We start from the raw sequence: 17,363 nt of genomic DNA on the forward strand, positions 1-17,363 counted from the left end.
TCAGATGGTGCCCGCCGGCTGTCCGTGCCGACTTGCTATGGCCGCACCTTGAAGAGCTCCCAGCCATCCGGAACACTTTTGTGGACTGAGGTGGCATCGATCGATGTCAAGAAGAGGACTTCCGCCAGAGGCTGTGGGCCCTTCAAAGGCTTGTTTGCGGAAGATTGTCGAATCAGAGGAGCGCTGCTGGAAGTGGTTCGCCGTATAGACAGGTCCCTTGGTCTGATCTCCCCGCGCCTTGTGGGGGACAATGGAGCCAGAACACCTTCGTCCGATGAACCCTGACGGCCTTCCTGTGATTGAGATAACGGGAATACTGCACCGGCATCCTTTCTTGCCATGTCTGCGCGGGCCGCGTGGTGCGGATACCAGTACGATTCTGCCCGTGTGGGATGCACCTGACCCTCCTACGCCCGACGATGGATCTCTTCGGCCACGGAATCGTGGAGTCGAAGCAATTTCTGTTCGAGTTTTTGCGCAGCCTCGATGTTGGGTGCGCAACCACACATGTGTGGGACCGGGACGTGCGTGCGCAGTAGCCAATTCCGGTAAAAGGATGATGTACAAGTCATCCCCGCTGCTAGCGGTTGCATGACGGACAGAGATCATGTCAGTAACACGAGTATCAAGGCGACTATCAAGGAGGGGTCGCAGTCAATACATGGGAGGACCATGTCGCTGCAGTGGGACGTTGACGGTGCAAGCTTTGGTCTCCGCACCCTGAGCCTGCCAATCATGGACAGGGGCTGTTGGCTTGCCGTCATGTGTGGATTGCGTCGCCCTGGCTACGCGGCCGCGGACGATAGAAGGGTTGTCGCGATTCAGTCTTTATCGCTCTACCATCCCTCGGCTGTGCCAGACAAGATCACAAGTCTCTGTTGCGAAAATGCCTCAGGAGGGGGGGTGATACTCGATCACCCGGATGCCGACTTAGCCGCCAACGAAGCCAGCGAATGGCGTATATTACGAAGGTGAGGCAATGTCCAAGGGGGCGACAGGATCTTGCCGGGGCTTCCCGCTCTTGCTAGTGGCTCTCTGCGCACCGGTGGCGCCCCTTGATAGCCAATGTGGTCAGACAAAGATTGTTCGTTATCTTCTGGCGTGGAAGGACTGAGCATTGCAAGTCTGGTATTACGCATGCCGTGCATTCGGCGGCCCCCCACATCGCGCCTCAGTAAATGTTCTCGATTGACGCGGCTTCGAGAGTGGTCGTCGTCACCCGCCTCTAGCCCCAGACCACAAAGGGAAGCCGGAACGGGGTCCTGAAACCCACAAAGCGGGGAGGCGAATCAAACTTTGGCAGAGTGGCTTGAGCACGAGGCGTGCCGTATTAACAGGCGTCCTTCTACCAGCACAAAGGGGCTGCTGGTCTGCCATAAGATGCAAGTCCTGCTGTCCTCCTCTTTGCACACTGCTCCCGCATCACGATGCTTGTCGTGCGCGCAAAAATAAAATGAAACGCACACTTGAAAAGCCTCGTCTGGAGCCAACGGCGCCGTAATCGCGGGCCGAGTCACGCCATCAGGGCGGATTGTACAGTAGCTAACTGGCGTGCCTCACAAAGAGCATCATCGCCCGAGCTTCTCGCGTGACCCAACGTCTCCGCCTCTAGCAGAAGGCGTTGGTAGACACCTTCCAATTTGGGATGTTTTCCTGGCTCCCCATTCTCGCCGTTCCCCCCCGGAGTGCAGCCCCCGGTGAGTTCATGATGCAGTCCCCCGGGCGCTGCACCCTGCACTGGCTTTGCAGGATCATCGAAAGCTTGGTCTGATTGGTGCCAAGGCTTTCCGAGCAAGGGTTCGATGCTTATCTACGCGCGTGGCGTGGACGCTTCATTGTTGGTAGTCGACATGGGGGTTTTTGCTCCCGTCGTTGCGTGCTTGCGAATAGCCAGGTCTAGATTTTGCGGGTACGATATGGTGTGCATTTCTGGGCATCCTCGACCCCAAACGTGTAGGTGTACCAAGTGTCTGGTATGGGATCACGAGAACCAGAGAGACGGTGTACTTCGATGTTCCTTGTCGGGACTGGGACAGGCCCGATGGCACACGAGGACCCCTGCCGTTGCATAATCGCTGGCCGTTCCACTTGCGGGTCACAGCATGCTGGAACCACACCACGACATGTGCTCGGGAGATATTTAAAATGCTCAGCGAGTGCCAAGTGCAAGCCAAGTCTTTTGGGGCTGAGCTTCTCGTCGTCAAGCATCCGCCAAACGTCTTGGCACTCTGGTTGTTCTTGTGACGGTGGCCCCTTCTCTGAGCACACATGGCGGCAGACGACACCATCATCATCGGGGCGCCGAACCCCGTGGAGGGAAAGGCCATCCCAGTCCCCTCCACTAAAGAACTGAACGAGAAGATTAGGGAGACGCCTGAAGGCCCCGAGATCGACAAGGCAGGAGCGCTCGACCCAGACAATGCGATCACGGCCGCCCCATTGGCGTACGACAGTGAGGGAGAGAAGGACCGTGGCAGTGAGGACGCCATCATCGTCACTGCTACCGATGCTGCTCTACACTTGCTACCGCTGCGCGACGATGGCGATCCTGCCCTCACCTTCCGCAGCGTCTTTTTGGCCAGCATCCTCGCTTGCTTCCAGGCCGTGATGTTCCAAATCTACATGGTGAGCTTCTCCTTCATCAACTGGCCAGAAGCCCTTCCGTGAAGCTAACCTCAAACGCGATGCTGTAGTTCAAACCCACAGCCATTACGATCCAGGGTACTTTCATCGTGCTCATTGCCTACTTCTTGGGCAGGGGTTGGGCAGCAGTCTTGCCAAGAGGTGACAAGTTTGAGGCACGCTGGCGCGAACGCGGTGGCCAAGGAAAGCTCCCTCTCCACATCGCCATCATCAAGTTCTTGAACCCTGGCCCGTGGGGCCTCAAGGAACATGCCATCTGCTCCATCACTGCTACGTCTGCCTCGAATGCGTCGGTCTCCATTCAGGTCTTCACGGCGCAGAGTCTGTTCTACGACAGCTTCCCCAGTGCCACCACAGTGATTTGCAGCATCATCTCTATTGGCCTCTTTGGCTACGGCCTCTGTGGTCTCCTGCGGCCGATCACAGTCTGGCACGTCGAAGCTGTGTACTGGAGCAACCTCCCCACAGTCAAGACCTTGCAGGGACTTCACTGGCAAGAGATCTCCTCGTCCAAGCCACTGCGCTGGTTCTGGATCGCTTTCGGTGGCATGTTCGTCTGGGAGTGGTTCCCTGCATACATCTGGCCATGGCTGAACTCGGTGTCAATCCCGTGCTTGGCGTCAATGAATGCGACTGGCGACACTGCCACGACACTTACTCGCCTCTTCGGCGGCGCGACGAACAACGAAGGTCTCGGACTGTTCAGCATATCCCTGGACTGGCAATACGTAAGTCTTGCGCTTTGGTTTCGTCCAACAAGACGCATCGTAACTTTTCGGCTAGCTGACACTCATCACCTAGCTCACATCCTTCCAAACATCGTTGCCGCTCAAGCTTCAGATCCACCAAGCGCTTGGCCTTTTCGTCTGCTTCATAGTCATGCTCGCCGTCTACTACGGAAACGCATGGAACGCCCAGAGCCAGCCTTTCATGTCGACGCGGATGAGGACCGAAGATGGGAAGAGCTACCCTTTGACCAAGGTCTTCACCAATGGAATCCTCGACCACGACGCGCTCGCCAAATATGGTCTTCCTCGCCTTACTGGCACCTTTGCCTACGGCCTTTTCATGGCAAACGCTGCGGTACGTCAACACTGTTTCTTATCTGTGGTTGATTGATAGTGCAGGCTGAAGCTGATCGCGGTAACATGTAGATCGGTGCACTTGCAGCTCATTGCGTCCTCTTCTGGGGCGGTGACGTGAAAAGGGCGTACAAGAGCGCCAGGGAGGGCCGCTATGACGACCGCCACCACGACTACATGAGCAAGAACTACAAGGAAGCCCCTTGGTGGTGGTACGCTCTCACCATGCTCATCAGCTTTGTGCTTGGTCTCGTCGTCGTGCTCAAGGAAGACATTACTCTCCCCGCATGGGCCTACGTCGTCTCGTTGTTGCTCGGAATCTTGATCGCTCCCTTGGTGAGTTCCTTCAATAAAACAGTTCTTTTTACGCAGGGGGCCGCGAACTAACGGTTGTTACACCGGCACTTAGAGCACAATCTTGTACTCCCGATTCGGAAACGGCATTGCCACCAACAACTTGTCCAAGATGCTGGCTGGTTTGCTTGTGCCAGAACGTCCCATCGGCAACATGTACTTTGCAGCTTGGTCCCACAACGTCATCCTGTGTGCGGTCAACCTCTCTTCGGACTTGAAGATGGGTGAATATTGTACGTCTACCATCTTCCTAATGCTCGCTACCTTCTCAACTCCAGGCCCCGTGTACTGACAGGTGTCTTTACAGTGAAAATCGGACCTCGCGTCATGTTCCTCACCCAGGTCTGGGGTACAATCCTCGGCGGGTTTATCAACTACGTCGTCATGGTCTCCATCGTCACCGCCAACGCCGCTCTCCTCACCGACTCTGACGGCAACTCGTCCTGGAGTGGCGCCACCATGCAGGCCTACAACACCAGTGCCACCTCTTGGGCCCTCGCGAGATACCTCTACAGCGACGGCGGCATGTACCTGATTGTGCCCGTCGGTCTCGCAGTCGGCGCGGGCATCGTAGCTGTGCATCGCATCGTGGCTTATGTGAGTCGCCTCATTTTCTTATCTTTTCCCCCCCGTCTCCTTCTTCCCAAGCCCCTTCCTCCTTACTCGTCACGGTACTGTTTTGCTGACCGAGGGAATTTGCACAGTTCTACCCTAAAATCCGCGGATTCGCCCTCGACGAGATCAACATGCCCCAGTTCATCCAGTATGCCGGCTACATCCCCTACAACCAGTCGCAGACGTGCGTCATCTTCAGCTGGACCATCGCCGGCTTCTACGTGCAGTACTACCTGCGCAACTACAAGCCCCGCATCTTCAAGGACTACTCGTACCTCGTCACCGGCGCGTTCGACGGCGCCAGCCTGACGGTGCTCTTCATCCTGAGCTTCGCCGTCTTTGGCGCCGGCGGGCCCAGCGTGCCGTTCCCGAGCTGGTGGGGCAACAATGTCGATGGCAACTTAGACTTGTGTCCTGTAGGGGAATAGAGTTGGGTAAGGGCAGAGGTGGGATGGGATAGGCTCAAGGAGGAAGGGCGGAAGGGGTCTGTTGGTTGTCTTCGTGTTGTATAGTGCGGCGGGCCAGTCAAGACGTCTTAATCCCCGAGCAGCTGAGGGCTTATATCAGCACTAGTCGCCGATCAACCACTCGCCTGGTTGGTGGTTCCTGCCAAGGGCTAATAGTCGTGCAGATTGAAGAGAGTTTGGTTTTCCTTCATGGTCGTTCATTCTCATTGGAACAAGTTGCCGTGCCTTAGCGCTTAGCGCGCGGGGTGCGAGGACTAGCGGAGGCGAATGTCAGATTATGATGCAGAGCAAATGCATGCTGGAAACAGGATATGAAACCTGCGATGCCCCGTCGACTGTGAATGCTGGCGTGGTGTCCCCTTCCCACTCACGAGAATTCATGCCTTGCGCGACTTGATGCGCGACTTGATGTTTCCATCGTCACTGATGCAAGCCACGGCACACAAACACATGATCCAAAGCCCGCATCTTTCAAGGGGAAACCAGCAGCTTCCCAAGCAACAATGACGACTTCAGCACTCACGGAAGGTTCTCGGCTGCAGCTGGTCCTGCCGGCAGCGGCAGTGTTTCTGCTGCTGTACGTGACCAGCGTCGTCGTGTATCGCATCTTCTTCCACCCGTTCGCCAAGTACCCGGGACCATTCCTAGGCAAAGTATCCAACTACGTGACCTGGACCTCGACGTTCCGCCAGGACAAGACCCAAACCATGTACCGCCTGATGCGGCAATACGGTAGCCCCCTGCGCATCGGGCACGACACCCTGCTCTTTGCCGACGCGCAGGCGTGGACAGACATCTACGGGCAGCACTCGAGGCCCTTTGACAAGGAGGCCATGCTGCCGAAGCTCTTCACGGCCACGGGGGCACCCAACGTGCTCAGCACCGACGACCGCCAGTACCACGCGCGGCTCCGGCGCCTCATGTCGAGCGACTTCAGCGCCCGCGGGGTGCTGCGCTTCGAGTCCCTCATCGCGGACAAGGTCGATGCGCTGATGGAGCACGTGTTTTACCCCAGCGCTGCCGCCGCCGCCGCCGCCGCCGCCGGTCCTGGTGAGCAGGGAGAAGAGGTGGAAGAGAAGGAGGAGGACGGTGCGTGGTTTGACGTCTGGGAGCCTGCCCAGAAGCACTACCTGGACATCATCAGCCACTTGGTGTTTGGCACGTCGTTCAACTGCATCAAGGGAGAGAACCCGAGCGCGCTGTTCGACGTCAACTCGTTCGCCACGGTCGTCCCGGCGCGATACTTCTTCCCCGCGATCCGGTACTTGCCCATCCCGGCATTCCAGAAGGCGGTGCTGGGCCTGAATCACCTTATCAAGTTCAGCAGAGATCACGTGACAGAGTATGCAATGGCACTTGAGAAGGAGATGGGGAGGAGTGGAGAGGATGAGAAGAGCGAGGCCGGCGCTATTACAGGGGACGGTGATTCCAAGAGCCAGTCTTTTCTTCGAAACCTGGTTACGAGCAGAGATCCGGAAACTGGGACAAGGTTGTCGGTTGACGAGCTGGTCGAGAACGCAATCATATTCTTGGTCGGCGGCAGTGGAACGACTGCCGTGGTCACAACATACTTCATCTGGGAGTGCGCGCGGAACCGGGACACCCATCAGAGGCTGGTCGAAGAGGTGCGGGGTGCGTTTCCGGCCAGAGACGTCATGCCCACCTATGAGGCTGCCTCGAAATTGGTACGTGCAACACGCAAATCGACTTACTTCGGGGTTTCTCACCTGGTGGTTTGGTTCTGGTTGTTCTCATGGAGACGGACCGGCTGAGACACAGTGTGTGAAGTACTAATTAACTGACCGCCGCTGCTAGCCTTTGCTGAACTCGATGATCCAAGAGACGATGCGGCTCTGGGGCCCTCTGAATATCATGTTCCTCCGCGTGTCCCCGGGCCGCGAGGTCAGCGGGCACTATATCCCGCCTGGCAAGACGGCATCGATCCTGAGCTACGCCGCCGCGCGGGACCCAGACGTGTTCCCGGACCCGGAGACGTTCGAGCCGGAGCGGTGTCTGCACCCGACGGCCGAGATGAAGGCGCTGTCCCGGCCATTCGCCACGGGGCCGCGCAACTGCGTGGGCAGGCACCTGGCAGAAGTGCAGCTCACTCTGACGCTTGCGAGAATCTTCCAGCTGTACGATGTCGAGGTTGACCCCCTTACGACAAGGGAGGACATGAAGCTGCGAGATAAGGGGGTGATGGAGCCGTGGGCAGCAAGGTTGAGGATCAGAGTCAGCCCCGCGCCGCCAAGAAGCTGTTGAGCAAGCCACGAGCAGCAAGCTGCATGCGGCCGGCCTCCCCCAACTGGGCACACTTGACGAACCTGCAGCCTTGTGGGGAAGAGGTGACGAGCGTGGTGGAGAAGAAAGGTCGTAAGGGACTGACTCCAGGGAAGAAGCTCTGGCGAATGATTACATCGGTCCGTACGATTGAAAAGCACCAAGCGAGTGGTGCTGCCAAACCCAAACGCCAACCCCACAATTACGCAAGCATGAAGAAGCATGGCCGTGATGTGACGAGTGGTGATGTTTGACGTGTTAGTCATGCTTGCTCAGCGGTGGGGCAGGTGGACGCAGTGGGGGCCTGAGGCATGAGTAATGGCTAGGCAGGACAGGGTACATTATTCAGGCTTGGCTCAGCCTTAGTGAATCTTGGTCATGATTGTGTGATCCACTCACTGTCTCTCACTCACCCGCGCACCTGCCCTTGCAGCTGAGACAGGCACACACACGAGGAAAGCACCCACCACGGCTAGCCCAGCCGACAAGACAGACAGCCAGACAGACAGCCATGGTTGGCCTGACACTGGCGCATTCTGCCGTGACGTCGTCGTGGGCAAGGGTCTCCTCGTCGAGCTACAAATAGCAACGCCCGCCTGCCCGGAGAGTTTAGCCGAACTCTTGCTCTCTCGTCGTCCACCACCAACACCAACACAACACACACTCGTGATACCCTCAGCACATCCTTCAAAATGGCGAAGATTGCGATTGTCTACGTAAGTACACACGCCGCCGCCAATTGTCGCTGCCATTGCCGCCACCCTGCTGCCTTGAACAGACAGAGCAGGGTGGTCGGCCTACACGACACTAGCTTCCCCCTCCCTCCGCCAGCAATGCTAACCACGTTGCAACCCTCCAGTACTCGATGTACGGCCACATCAAGACTCTGGCCGAGGCCGAGCTTAAGGGCATCCAGAAGGCCGGTGGCACTGCCGACCTCTACCAGTAAGTCTGCCTCTGTCTCCACCCAGCCTGCCCGCCAGCCAACCTGGCAGCAGCCACAATGAGCGAGAGTTAGCTGACTTTTCCATCTCAGGGTCGCCGAGACTCTCCCCGAGGACGTGCTCGCCAAGATGTACGCTCCTCCCAAGCCCACCGACGTCCCTGTCCTCGAGGACCCCTCCGTCCTCGAGCAGTACGACGCCTTCCTGATTGGCATCCCCACCCGTTACGGCAACTTCCCCGCCCAGTGGAAGGCCTTCTGGGACAAGACCGGCAAGCAGTGGTCCACTGGCGGCTTCTGGGGCAAGTTCGCCGGCATCTTCGTCTCCACCGGCACCCAGGGCGGTGGCCAGGAGTCGACCTGCCTCGCCGCCATGTCCACCCTCGCCCACCACGGCATCATCTACGTGCCCCTCGGCTACGCCAAGTCGTTCGGCCAGCTCGCCAACCTCAACGAGATCCACGGCGGCTCCCCCTGGGGCGCCGGCACCTTCGCCGGCCCCGACGGCTCCCGCCAGCCCACCGCCCTCGAGCTCGAGATTGCCGAGATCCAGGGCGAGGAGTTCTACAAGCGCGTCAGCCTCCAGTCGAGGTGACTGCATGGTAGCGACGGCGCTGCCGCGAAGCCCGAGGAGAAGACATCCGAGGCCGAGAGCAAGCCCGCTGTCCAGAGCAAGCCTGAGGGCAAAGCTGCCAAGGCCAAGGACGGATCCAAGAAGGACGACGGCGAGAGGACGTTTTGTGGCCTGCCGGGAAAGTGCGTCATCTTGTGAGAGTCCGAGGGATGAGACGAGTACAAGATGAGGAGGATACTCAGCTTTAGCATAATAGCGCATAACTGGCAGAATACATTGCATACCCAATGACTATACGAGTGGAAACAAATATTCTCGAACACATGCTAGTGATTTGCTCGGGCCGAAATGATGACTGCGAAAATATTCAAACTTGAAAAGACACCAGCGATTTCTTGACCATTATCATCTCGCGCACCCAACCACTATCTCGCATCCTTCTCCCCAGTATCAGACAAACATAACAGAAAAAGTGTGGATAAAGAAGAAGAAAAAAAAGAGAAGAAAGGACAAAAGGAAAAGGAGAAAGCGACGACATAATTATCTGAACGATTGATTGTATCCCCCGTGCAATGCTTACCGCATTGTTCCTCTTTGCGCGCCGACGCGAGGTTTCTTGCAAGCCTACACAAGGTCTTTTTCGTCTCTCTCAATATGACGTCGGTGCCATTCATCCTTGTTGAAGCGCTCGAGCCGCAAAACTGCCCGAGTTTCTTGCCTTCTGCGATTGTGATAGTAACTGCCATCAGTGAACCCTTTCCAGGGACATGCGACGCAAGTCCTGTAACACGTTTCCTCGAAGGAGACCTTCCTTTGCGAAACCGAGTCGGGACTTTTCCCAACGAATATCGTGAGGAAGTGAGTGTTGATTTTCTTGGGCTTGACTTTGCATCCTCGATTCCATGGATCTGAGCAATCCCGCTCGAACGTGGTCAACTCATCTATTGCGCGTGACATGGCGGTGCGCATTGAGAAACCTTCGAACAAATAGACATGTTCGGAACCAATGGTGGAGAAGCGCTTCCATGGCCACCAAGCCACTTGCTCGGTCCCGGTCAAGCTGTAGTAGTCGAAATCCAGTGGATTCTTGCTGAAGCAGTCCACTTCATCCTTATCATCGAGATTCATGTTCTTACGGGCGAACTCGACTGCTGGAACGACTATAGCCATTGCCTCCAAGTCCTTGGGTATCCGGCCCTACGGCTTGTCCTCCTGGGACGCTACATCACTGTCTTCTGGCAGGAGCACGCCCCTGCAAAGATCGCAGACGCTGACGCGCCGATATCGCCATGGTTAGTCCTTGCCGTGCGAATCCTTCACGTATGGTTCGCGAAGCCGAAAGTAAGACGATGGCAGCGATGCGTCCCTTTTGGACGACCCCTTCCACTCTATTGCGAATTCGAAGGTTCCGAGGTGTTTGGGGCCTCTGCACCAGATAGCGTCTTCGCCTGGTATAACATTCTTCCCCAGCACCCTCTTGTTCGTAAACGGTTCAAGGCGGCAATAGTTGCATCGAACGTCGCGCCGCCCGGTCGGGGTCCGATCGAAACAACGAGCTGGGCGGAAATTGCCACAGCCCCCAGCGCCGACAGGGCACCAGCCGCAGCCGAGCACTATAAGAAAATCATTAACTACGCTGGCATAATAACCCGTCGGAGCCAAGTACTCACACTTTTCCTCTTGGGCTTCAACATGTAGCATGTTATACATTTCAAGTGGCCGAGTTTGGGCGAGCTCCGGCCTATGTTCCAGGCCTTCGTAGGCAACCGCTCCGGTCGCCCACTCAATGGCAGTCTTCTGGGTCACCTCCTCGGGGTTGGGCCGATATGCTTGAACGGAAGCCATATTGCGATGCTGGGAAATATCTCCAGCGGTCTCTTTTTCTGTTTCGAGGGCGGATAAAACGCGATTTCGTCGTCAGCAACCCCAGTGCGGTGTTCAGGTTGCTGTGAAAGTGTTCCTGGCGTAAACAATCAGGTTCCGACCGGGTCGAGAAGCGACCCCTTTATCTTTGGCAGCTCGGCCCACGCGATGGAGACAAAAAGCCAGATTGGGAGTGGCAAACTACGCCAAGATTGGAGTCCTTTGTTCGTCTGCCCTTATTCGGTGTGGCCTCTGAAAGGTGTCACATGAGAATGTGTAAATCGCTGATGGGGTAGGACCATAACTCCTTTCCGTGGTCGGCCACCTCCAGACATGGCTAATTACGTTACAACTCACAAAGCGCAGACTTTCGGAGAAGAATGGCCTCAACAAACAAAATCGCATCTCCACTAAGAAAACCACTGGAATGTCGGGCAGGCTGAGCGCCTTGCTGGCCTGTCCAGACGTGCAATCGGGGTTGCCCACTCGGGATCCTTAGGCTGGGTGGGCTTCTTTGTTTTCCGCAGAAGGAGGCGCAACGTCTGTGTCACGGGCGATTTTGCTTTGCTGAAGGGCTTGCTAAACAAAGAGGAATGAGTTACTGGCAGTCCTCGCACAATGCATCTGTTGGTGTCGACTTGCGAAGAGGTGGGACAAACAGAACCACGTTCCACACCACATAAAGCATTCCTAGGGCCGTTTCCAGAAAACGCCCGCTCGTCGGAAGGCTCGAAGATTGGTTTGCGTAGTGCATTCTCTGACAGTGCGAACCCGGGATCTTTTTGCATACGGTTTACAGGAGCCCGGCCAACTTGTGTTACTGAGCATACCTTGGCGCGCGATGTTGGAGAGTCCAAAATAACGACACACAGGCGATCCATGCTACTGCTGGTAAGCGCCAACGCTGGTATTTTGCTTCAGGCCTTCGGTCTTGAGCCCTTGACTAAGTCCTATTGGGGGACAGCTCGACGATAGGATAAGCAGGCTCAAATCCGAATTCGCTGTTAAAGCAAAGCAGTTTGACTATTGCTGCCACACCCGCTAGCAGGCGCCAGGTGTCCCTAACACCGTCCACACGAAAGACTTGGATGCTAACAGGCTAGCAAAACATGTGAGTTGTTCTGCAAAAGGGCACTTTTATTAATTCTATTGGATAATAACCTTAGATTCGACGGGGGAACCACAAGGTCCCTTTGGGAGACCATCGCTTGGGCAACTATCGAGTCTGATCATTACCGCGGACGCTTTTACGAAGCTCAACCCCAGATCATCACCATCCTCGCACAGCCCACAAGGCTCCGGGTACAAACGCGTCCCACGTTATCCGGGCGCTGATCGAAGTGCCCATATAATCACTGTTAACGCGGAAGTGGCGAGTAAAGATGACTATCGCAAGTACTTTCGAGGGTCTCTGCCGTGTCGCGCAACGAATAAAGAATCTCCAAACATGACCGATCGTTTTTGCCCAGATCCCTGTATTTCCTCCACTACTTTCGTACCGAAGCCTCATGGGGAATCCGGCTATGGGCTGTCCGACCATATCCGTCTCCCCGGATTGCTATCCTGTGCGCCTGCCTCGAGCTCGTATATCCACCAGCCGGTGACTGGCTGCAGCGAGTCGAGCCCTGTTTCGTCGCTGACCTCTGGCTGGAACTTGACAAACTCTGGCGGGCCCGAAAACGAGAAGCGCCTCCCGCTGTGTTCCCGACTGCTGTCGAGCTTGTCGCCGCTGCTCGTGACTTCGATACCGACAGACCCGGCAACCATTTTGGTGTCGAACACTCTACCATTGTCGTTGACCTGGACCGGCACTGAGAGATAGCCGGCTGGGATATCGTCCGCGTCAATCTGGCTGTAGATTGTGGCATCGAAGCCGACAAACTTGTCCTTGCCTGGTTGCAAGCCGAAAATGCCGTCGTCGTCGTCGTCGACATATCCTCCTCCCCCGGGACGATACAGGACCTTGCCGTCGGCGTCCCAGAAACAAAATGCCGTGATCCAGCCCGTCAGATAGTCCGGCCCGGACCCCATGTTGCGCCTGTCAGCAATCTTGTTCCAGAAGTCGAGCACGACGTCGTCGTCGGGGTTGTCAAAGGAGCGCACAAACTGGTCCAGGATGGGCACGAGCAGTCGGGAAAACTGCTTCGACTCGCTGCCAAAGTCTGGCAGCTTATCGAGACGAGCCCTGATGTCCTCCCAGTCGCGCTTCTCCCCGAGCAGGGTGACAGAGGGGATGCCGCACGTCAGCATAAAGCCGTAGCTAAAGTACTTCTGCATCGAGCCCATCATGAGCACGGCGGCAGTGACCGTATCAGTCGTGGTCGTGGTCGTGAAGCTGGGCATGATCCACTTTCTCAGATCCTTATCCACGAGGTTCTTGTCAATCTCGCCCGTCATCCGCACGGCCAGGCCACCAAAGTCCACCGAGTGGATGGTGCCAGCTTCCACAACGACCAGGTCCTTCTGCCCCTCGTGGGCGACAAACTTGGACCGCAGAGCCTCGGCGTTGGCGTTGATGTAGAAGCTGAGCTGGGTCAGGATGGCGAACCAGACATCCTCGGGCCGGATGGTCAGATGGTGATGGTTGCTGTAGGCCTCCTGGGCCGCGTGCACAAAGCCATTCGCGTAGGGCGTGATGTACCTGCCGCTGGCCGCAAGGTCACCAAAGGAAGACTGGATGATGCTTTTGCACTGCTGGCTCTGCGCGCGTTGGAAGAGGCTGAAGACGTTCTGGGCCGGCGGCCGGCGCCAAAGACGCGGGGGGTTGCTCGTAGGGCGGATGGTGACGGGCATCCTGGTTCTCGCTGCGTGATTCTCACTCGTGATGGCGGTTGAGACGGATGTATAGCCGTATGAGTGTTAATGGAGAGGAGAGCTCAAAGCCCTTGCATCGCACGCACCGAGATGTGCAGTCTACTTATACATGGACGAGATACGTCAAGCCCGTATTCCTTGGATGGATGGTGGTTGCCTGGCGGTCGAGTCACAGTCGCATGCGTGCCAAGGATGACGGAATCCTCCCGCTCGTCTGGCAGATGCGGGCAGCTGCTCGCTTGGCAGATTCATGAACTGAATGGCAGGATGCAGCAGCATATGGCCATGTGATGCAGACCGGGCATTGCCGACTCGTGTTCTTAAAGTGCCGTCATTGAGGTTCTCTGGCCTCGTAACAGAGTACGTAGTCGTCTCCCGATCGCCGTTTAATCCAGGCAAAAGCATGTTGTAGCCGCCAGAATACACCCCTGGTGCTAGCGGCCGTTTGTCCCCGCACTTCCCCGGCAACACAGGGGTCCAGTCGTGACTACAGAACAACAAATATTATGACGTATCGTACTTTCCATCCTGCGCGTCTTGGTACGCGCTCCACTCACTTAGATGAGCAGCTCATCCTCGTTTTCAGACATTCGCACATCTCGGCTCTGAATAGCAACCAGCCAGGAGATAAAAAAACTAGTGACGGTTGAAGCAAACGAGCAAGTAGCTTATTTATTCAAGGTTGATGACGGTAAAAGTCAGAAGAAGGATTACGCTCAAAAAATACCGTTCTCCATACGGCTGACAGCAACATTAAAACCGAGTTTCTCTCTGTATTCGCGACTTTGACCCACATTCTCCATGTCAAGTTTGTTTACACCGCCCTTATGCGAAACAAACAACCGGGTCTTCCTGACACCAGAAGCCGTCAGACGTGCGGTGAGGGTTACCCGAAGATCTCACAGGTTGTGCCGCCCAAAGTTGAGTCGTGGGCCACCTCTGGTCAGCAAAGGGTGGATGAAAGGTGAGCCAGACGCCTGTATCCTGGCTAGCACCATCTGGTTACTGCATAATTATCTTCCATCTGTTCTGATTTGGCTTGCTATGCTTGCTTATGCCAGCCTGACCATGCTAACTAAAGCATGGCAGCCGAATTAAGTCAGCCACTTAGCCACATGTCAGGCAACAGGTTGGCAGCCAAATGTATATCAACGGCGTTGGTGCTTTGTCTCTCGCCGCTCTCTGAGCAGAATCAGCAGGCCAGTAAGTTGTGCCAAACTTGTGGGCAAATTAGATAAGTACTTTGGCTATTATTATTCACAAAGTTCACTCTGGCAGAACTGCCGCCGCCATAGTCGTTAGCCCTAATACCTTCAAGCTCCCTGGTGTAGTCTCGCTACACTACGCAAGACGGGCGCGAGTACTCTGCGAAGCTAAGCGGGCCGAGCCGACAGTGCGCTCCAGTAGTGCGCAAGGCGCTGAAAACAACAAGAGTTCCAGCATTAGCTTATCTAGAAGACCGATTTGGCCGGCATAGATTATAGGCAGAGTGGTGATTGTTACATGGTGTCGAACTTGCTACAGAGTTCCTCCATGGTAGGGGTTTAATTCCTTTGAGCTTTGGTTCCGCAATAGTCATTAGCCTCTTTAAAGGTTCGAGTGTCCTTTGCCGATTTGAGCTTCCTGCTTTGGGGTCTCATTGGTGTTTGGCTGTATCACAGCAAATCTTGGTGTGGAGGGGTTGGGCCGTAAGCTACAGCAACGAGTCGGTGCCCGACTACGACGGATGAAGTACATACTCGCGATTTCTATTCCTTTGCTTAGTGTGCTCTGGGCTTGTCTCTTCGATGTCTCACGGGTTACTCCTCATATGTTCGTAAATTTTCTGTGCCCGACCACGACCACGACCACGACCATGACCCTCATTCACATTAATTGTTGGCAAGTCCTCATTGTACAGAGTCCGCTAGGCGACTCGTTCAAAAGTATATCAAATGCTTTAGCCTGGCCAAGTCGCGCCTTGGGAGATATCCAGTCACACATCGACTGGGATCTGTCGGACACCCAAACACTTCCACCCATCACGGCCGAACTCCGCTTCGTACGACACTATGCTCTATGTCTCGTCCCCAAAGGTGTTTGGAATAGGGACGACTTGACTCGACTTGAAAAAATACAGCAGGCCTGGGTTTGGGAGCACACTGGGAAAAAGGCGGAACTCCGAGACCCAACGCGACTGGCCCGTGAAGTCATCCAGAAGATTGATGCTGTGCAAGATATTGGTGAAACACAACTCAATCCAGACGCCGTAAGCCAGAGTAAGCAATATTAGCCCAAGCGCTTCAACCTTCTCGCTGCTGAAGGAAGTGATAGTCTATCAGCGATTATTCTGTGCTTGGGGTCCGTACCACCCCTTGTTCTGGAACTGTCATGATCTCGCTATCCGCTTAGCATATGTCATTCTCGGAGAATCCGCCGGCGAACTCCTACGAGAACTACTCGGAAGCTTGAAGCGTGTGGTAGGCTCCGTTCTCCAGGAGGCTACCTCGATCAGTCTTGGGGCACTTCACTTGATTAGTGCTGCTACTATGGGCAATGCATATAGGTTGGTCATACGCCAGTATGAACTGGCGAATGCAGTGCACATCGCTTTATATGCACTCTACAAAAAGGCTTCGGGTGCGCCGACCGACGAAGCGGACGAAGACTCAGCTCGCGGTCAAGCTGAGCCACCATGTCGACGCAGTATTCATTTAGAGCAAGTGTTTCCAGAGTTGGGGCGACTTCACGAAGTTCTTGCCACATGTGGTTACGGGGCCAGTATGTAACCAAACATCCCACCGCACCTGTATCCTCTTTAGGAAGTCGTCCATTCTCTGAGCTATTAGTCGATACTTCACTACTCATGTAACGTTTATTCCTCATAAGGAAGAGTCTCCTTCCCTCAACTATTCAAAGCCGTATGTGACAACATTATAAATATGGGCAGCTTTCGCCGCCGCTCACCATGCGCTTTGCCCGTGCTCTCCCGGTCACCTAGCCGGATGAGCCTAAAGCGGCACGGCTCAGCCAGTTCACCTCGTTGGATAACAGAGGGTGTGCCAAGGAAGCCCCGGCTGCAAAACTGTAGTCTTAGCGAAACGCTTCATGTCTGGCATGGACTGCCAGCCAACCGATCCGAATCTTGCATTCCTACACCGCCCATTCTTTATGACCACATAATTTTTGTATATCTTTGCTCCTTCGAGCTCTCTTTCTGTTGCCAACGACGATTATTAGCGACTGGTCAACTCTGCGAGAATGTAGAGCTGGAAGGAATGGTGGGCACCGAGTTCTCAAGCGGCAGATGGAAACCCTTCGGCGCCCCGAGTCTTACTTCCATAAGTCTCTATGAGAGTTCTTCACCTCAAATCAGCCTACCACCACGAGATGAGGTGCAACCCCCCATCCGACATTTTCATCCGGCCGTGCTGCTGCCATGACTCGCTTTGTGCACCCCATAGTCGCCCCACACTCGCGGCATCCGGTTTCTGCTAGACACACGCTCCCGTTGTCCAGGTGCTCTTCGCTGAAAAGGGAGCTGAAAAGCCCTTGTAAACCTGCATGAGTAGCTCAAGGCGTGAGGGGTCCCGGAGCTCGAGTCTGGGCCCGCTTCAACAAGCCCTAGCAGCTGGTACTTCACGCCGACGTAGCATCCAATCTTCAGCCCTATACGCCAAGCCTTTGGGGGCCTAAGAAGTTCTCCATGATTATGGCAGACGACAGAGCATCTGGAACCCGATCCGGGT

At 55.6% G+C, this 17,363-nt stretch overlaps 6 protein-coding genes across 6 annotated transcripts; 4 read left to right on the top strand and 2 right to left on the bottom strand.

Moving 5' to 3' along the window:
* The first annotated feature begins 2,201 nt into the window (after positions 1-2,201).
* Positions 2,202-5,577, top strand: B0I36DRAFT_293067 (OPT oligopeptide transporter). The gene is made up of 7 exons (XM_046151780.1): positions 2,202-2,625; positions 2,694-3,371; positions 3,445-3,726; positions 3,798-4,061; positions 4,135-4,312; positions 4,387-4,676; positions 4,784-5,577. The coding sequence occupies exons 1-7, from the start codon at positions 2,269-2,271 to the stop codon at positions 5,120-5,122; spliced, it is 2,388 nt and encodes a 795-aa protein (XP_046010928.1). The 5' UTR covers positions 2,202-2,268; the 3' UTR covers positions 5,123-5,577.
* An 87-nt stretch (positions 5,578-5,664) lies between these two features.
* B0I36DRAFT_386007 (cytochrome P450) lies at positions 5,665-7,639 on the top strand (the record flags this gene model as incomplete). The annotated part of the gene is made up of 2 exons (XM_046161092.1): positions 5,665-6,846; positions 6,977-7,639. 2 exons carry the CDS (start codon positions 5,665-5,667, stop codon positions 7,421-7,423), a joined length of 1,629 nt encoding a protein of 542 aa, XP_046010929.1. The 3' UTR covers positions 7,424-7,639.
* A 204-nt stretch (positions 7,640-7,843) lies between these two features.
* On the top strand, positions 7,844-9,262 carry B0I36DRAFT_271986 (flavoprotein-like protein). The gene is made up of 3 exons (XM_046151298.1): positions 7,844-8,157; positions 8,301-8,386; positions 8,478-9,262. Exons 1-3 carry the CDS (start codon positions 8,134-8,136, stop codon positions 8,977-8,979), a joined length of 612 nt encoding a protein of 203 aa, XP_046010930.1. The 5' UTR covers positions 7,844-8,133; the 3' UTR covers positions 8,980-9,262.
* Positions 9,263-9,582: 320 nt separating this feature from the next.
* On the bottom strand, positions 9,583-10,803 carry B0I36DRAFT_351554 (uncharacterized protein; the record flags this gene model as incomplete). The annotated part of the gene is made up of 2 exons (XM_046157021.1): positions 9,583-10,118; positions 10,629-10,803. 2 exons carry the CDS (start codon positions 10,801-10,803, stop codon positions 9,583-9,585), a joined length of 711 nt encoding a protein of 236 aa, XP_046010931.1.
* A 1,148-nt stretch (positions 10,804-11,951) lies between these two features.
* B0I36DRAFT_328657 (uncharacterized protein) lies at positions 11,952-13,670 on the bottom strand. The gene has a single exon (XM_046154614.1). It carries the CDS (start codon positions 13,612-13,614, stop codon positions 12,343-12,345), a length of 1,272 nt encoding a protein of 423 aa, XP_046010932.1. The 5' UTR covers positions 13,615-13,670; the 3' UTR covers positions 11,952-12,342.
* Positions 13,671-14,717: 1,047 nt separating this feature from the next.
* B0I36DRAFT_351556 (uncharacterized protein) lies at positions 14,718-16,403 on the top strand (the record flags this gene model as incomplete). Its single annotated transcript, XM_046157022.1, has 4 exons — positions 14,718-14,838; positions 15,218-15,323; positions 15,400-15,883; positions 15,939-16,403. The coding sequence occupies 4 exons, from the start codon at positions 14,718-14,720 to the stop codon at positions 16,401-16,403; spliced, it is 1,176 nt and encodes a 391-aa protein (XP_046010933.1).
* Positions 16,404-17,363: the final 960 nt, after the last annotated feature.

Source organism: Microdochium trichocladiopsis (assembly GCF_020744255.1).
Source record: "Microdochium trichocladiopsis strain MPI-CAGE-CH-0230 chromosome Unknown B0I36scaffold_7, whole genome shotgun sequence".
Taxonomy (NCBI): domain Eukaryota; kingdom Fungi; phylum Ascomycota; class Sordariomycetes; order Xylariales; family Microdochiaceae; genus Microdochium; species Microdochium trichocladiopsis.

What these genes read in the sequence shown, in the direction of transcription:
- B0I36DRAFT_293067 (XM_046151780.1), top strand. Translation starts at nt 2,269, where the DNA reads ATGGCGGCAGACGACACCATCATCATCGGGGCGCCGAACCCCGTGGAG. An exon ending in TGATGTTCCAAATCTACATG is followed by an intron (nt 2,626 to 2,693) that starts GTGAGCTTCTCC and finishes GCGATGCTGTAG; the next exon opens with TTCAAACCCACAGCCATTAC. An exon ending in TGCATCGCATCGTGGCTTAT is followed by an intron (nt 4,677 to 4,783) that starts GTGAGTCGCCTC and finishes GAATTTGCACAG; the next exon opens with TTCTACCCTAAAATCCGCGG.
- B0I36DRAFT_271986 (XM_046151298.1), top strand. Translation starts at nt 8,134, where the DNA reads ATGGCGAAGATTGCGATTGTCTAC. An exon ending in CGAAGATTGCGATTGTCTAC is followed by an intron (nt 8,158 to 8,300) that starts GTAAGTACACAC and finishes GCAACCCTCCAG; the next exon opens with TACTCGATGTACGGCCACAT. An exon ending in GGCACTGCCGACCTCTACCA is followed by an intron (nt 8,387 to 8,477) that starts GTAAGTCTGCCT and finishes TTTCCATCTCAG; the next exon opens with GGTCGCCGAGACTCTCCCCG.
- B0I36DRAFT_328657 (XM_046154614.1), bottom strand. Translation starts at nt 13,614, where the DNA reads ATGCCCGTCACCATCCGCCCTACGAGCAACCCCCCGCGTCTTTGGCGC.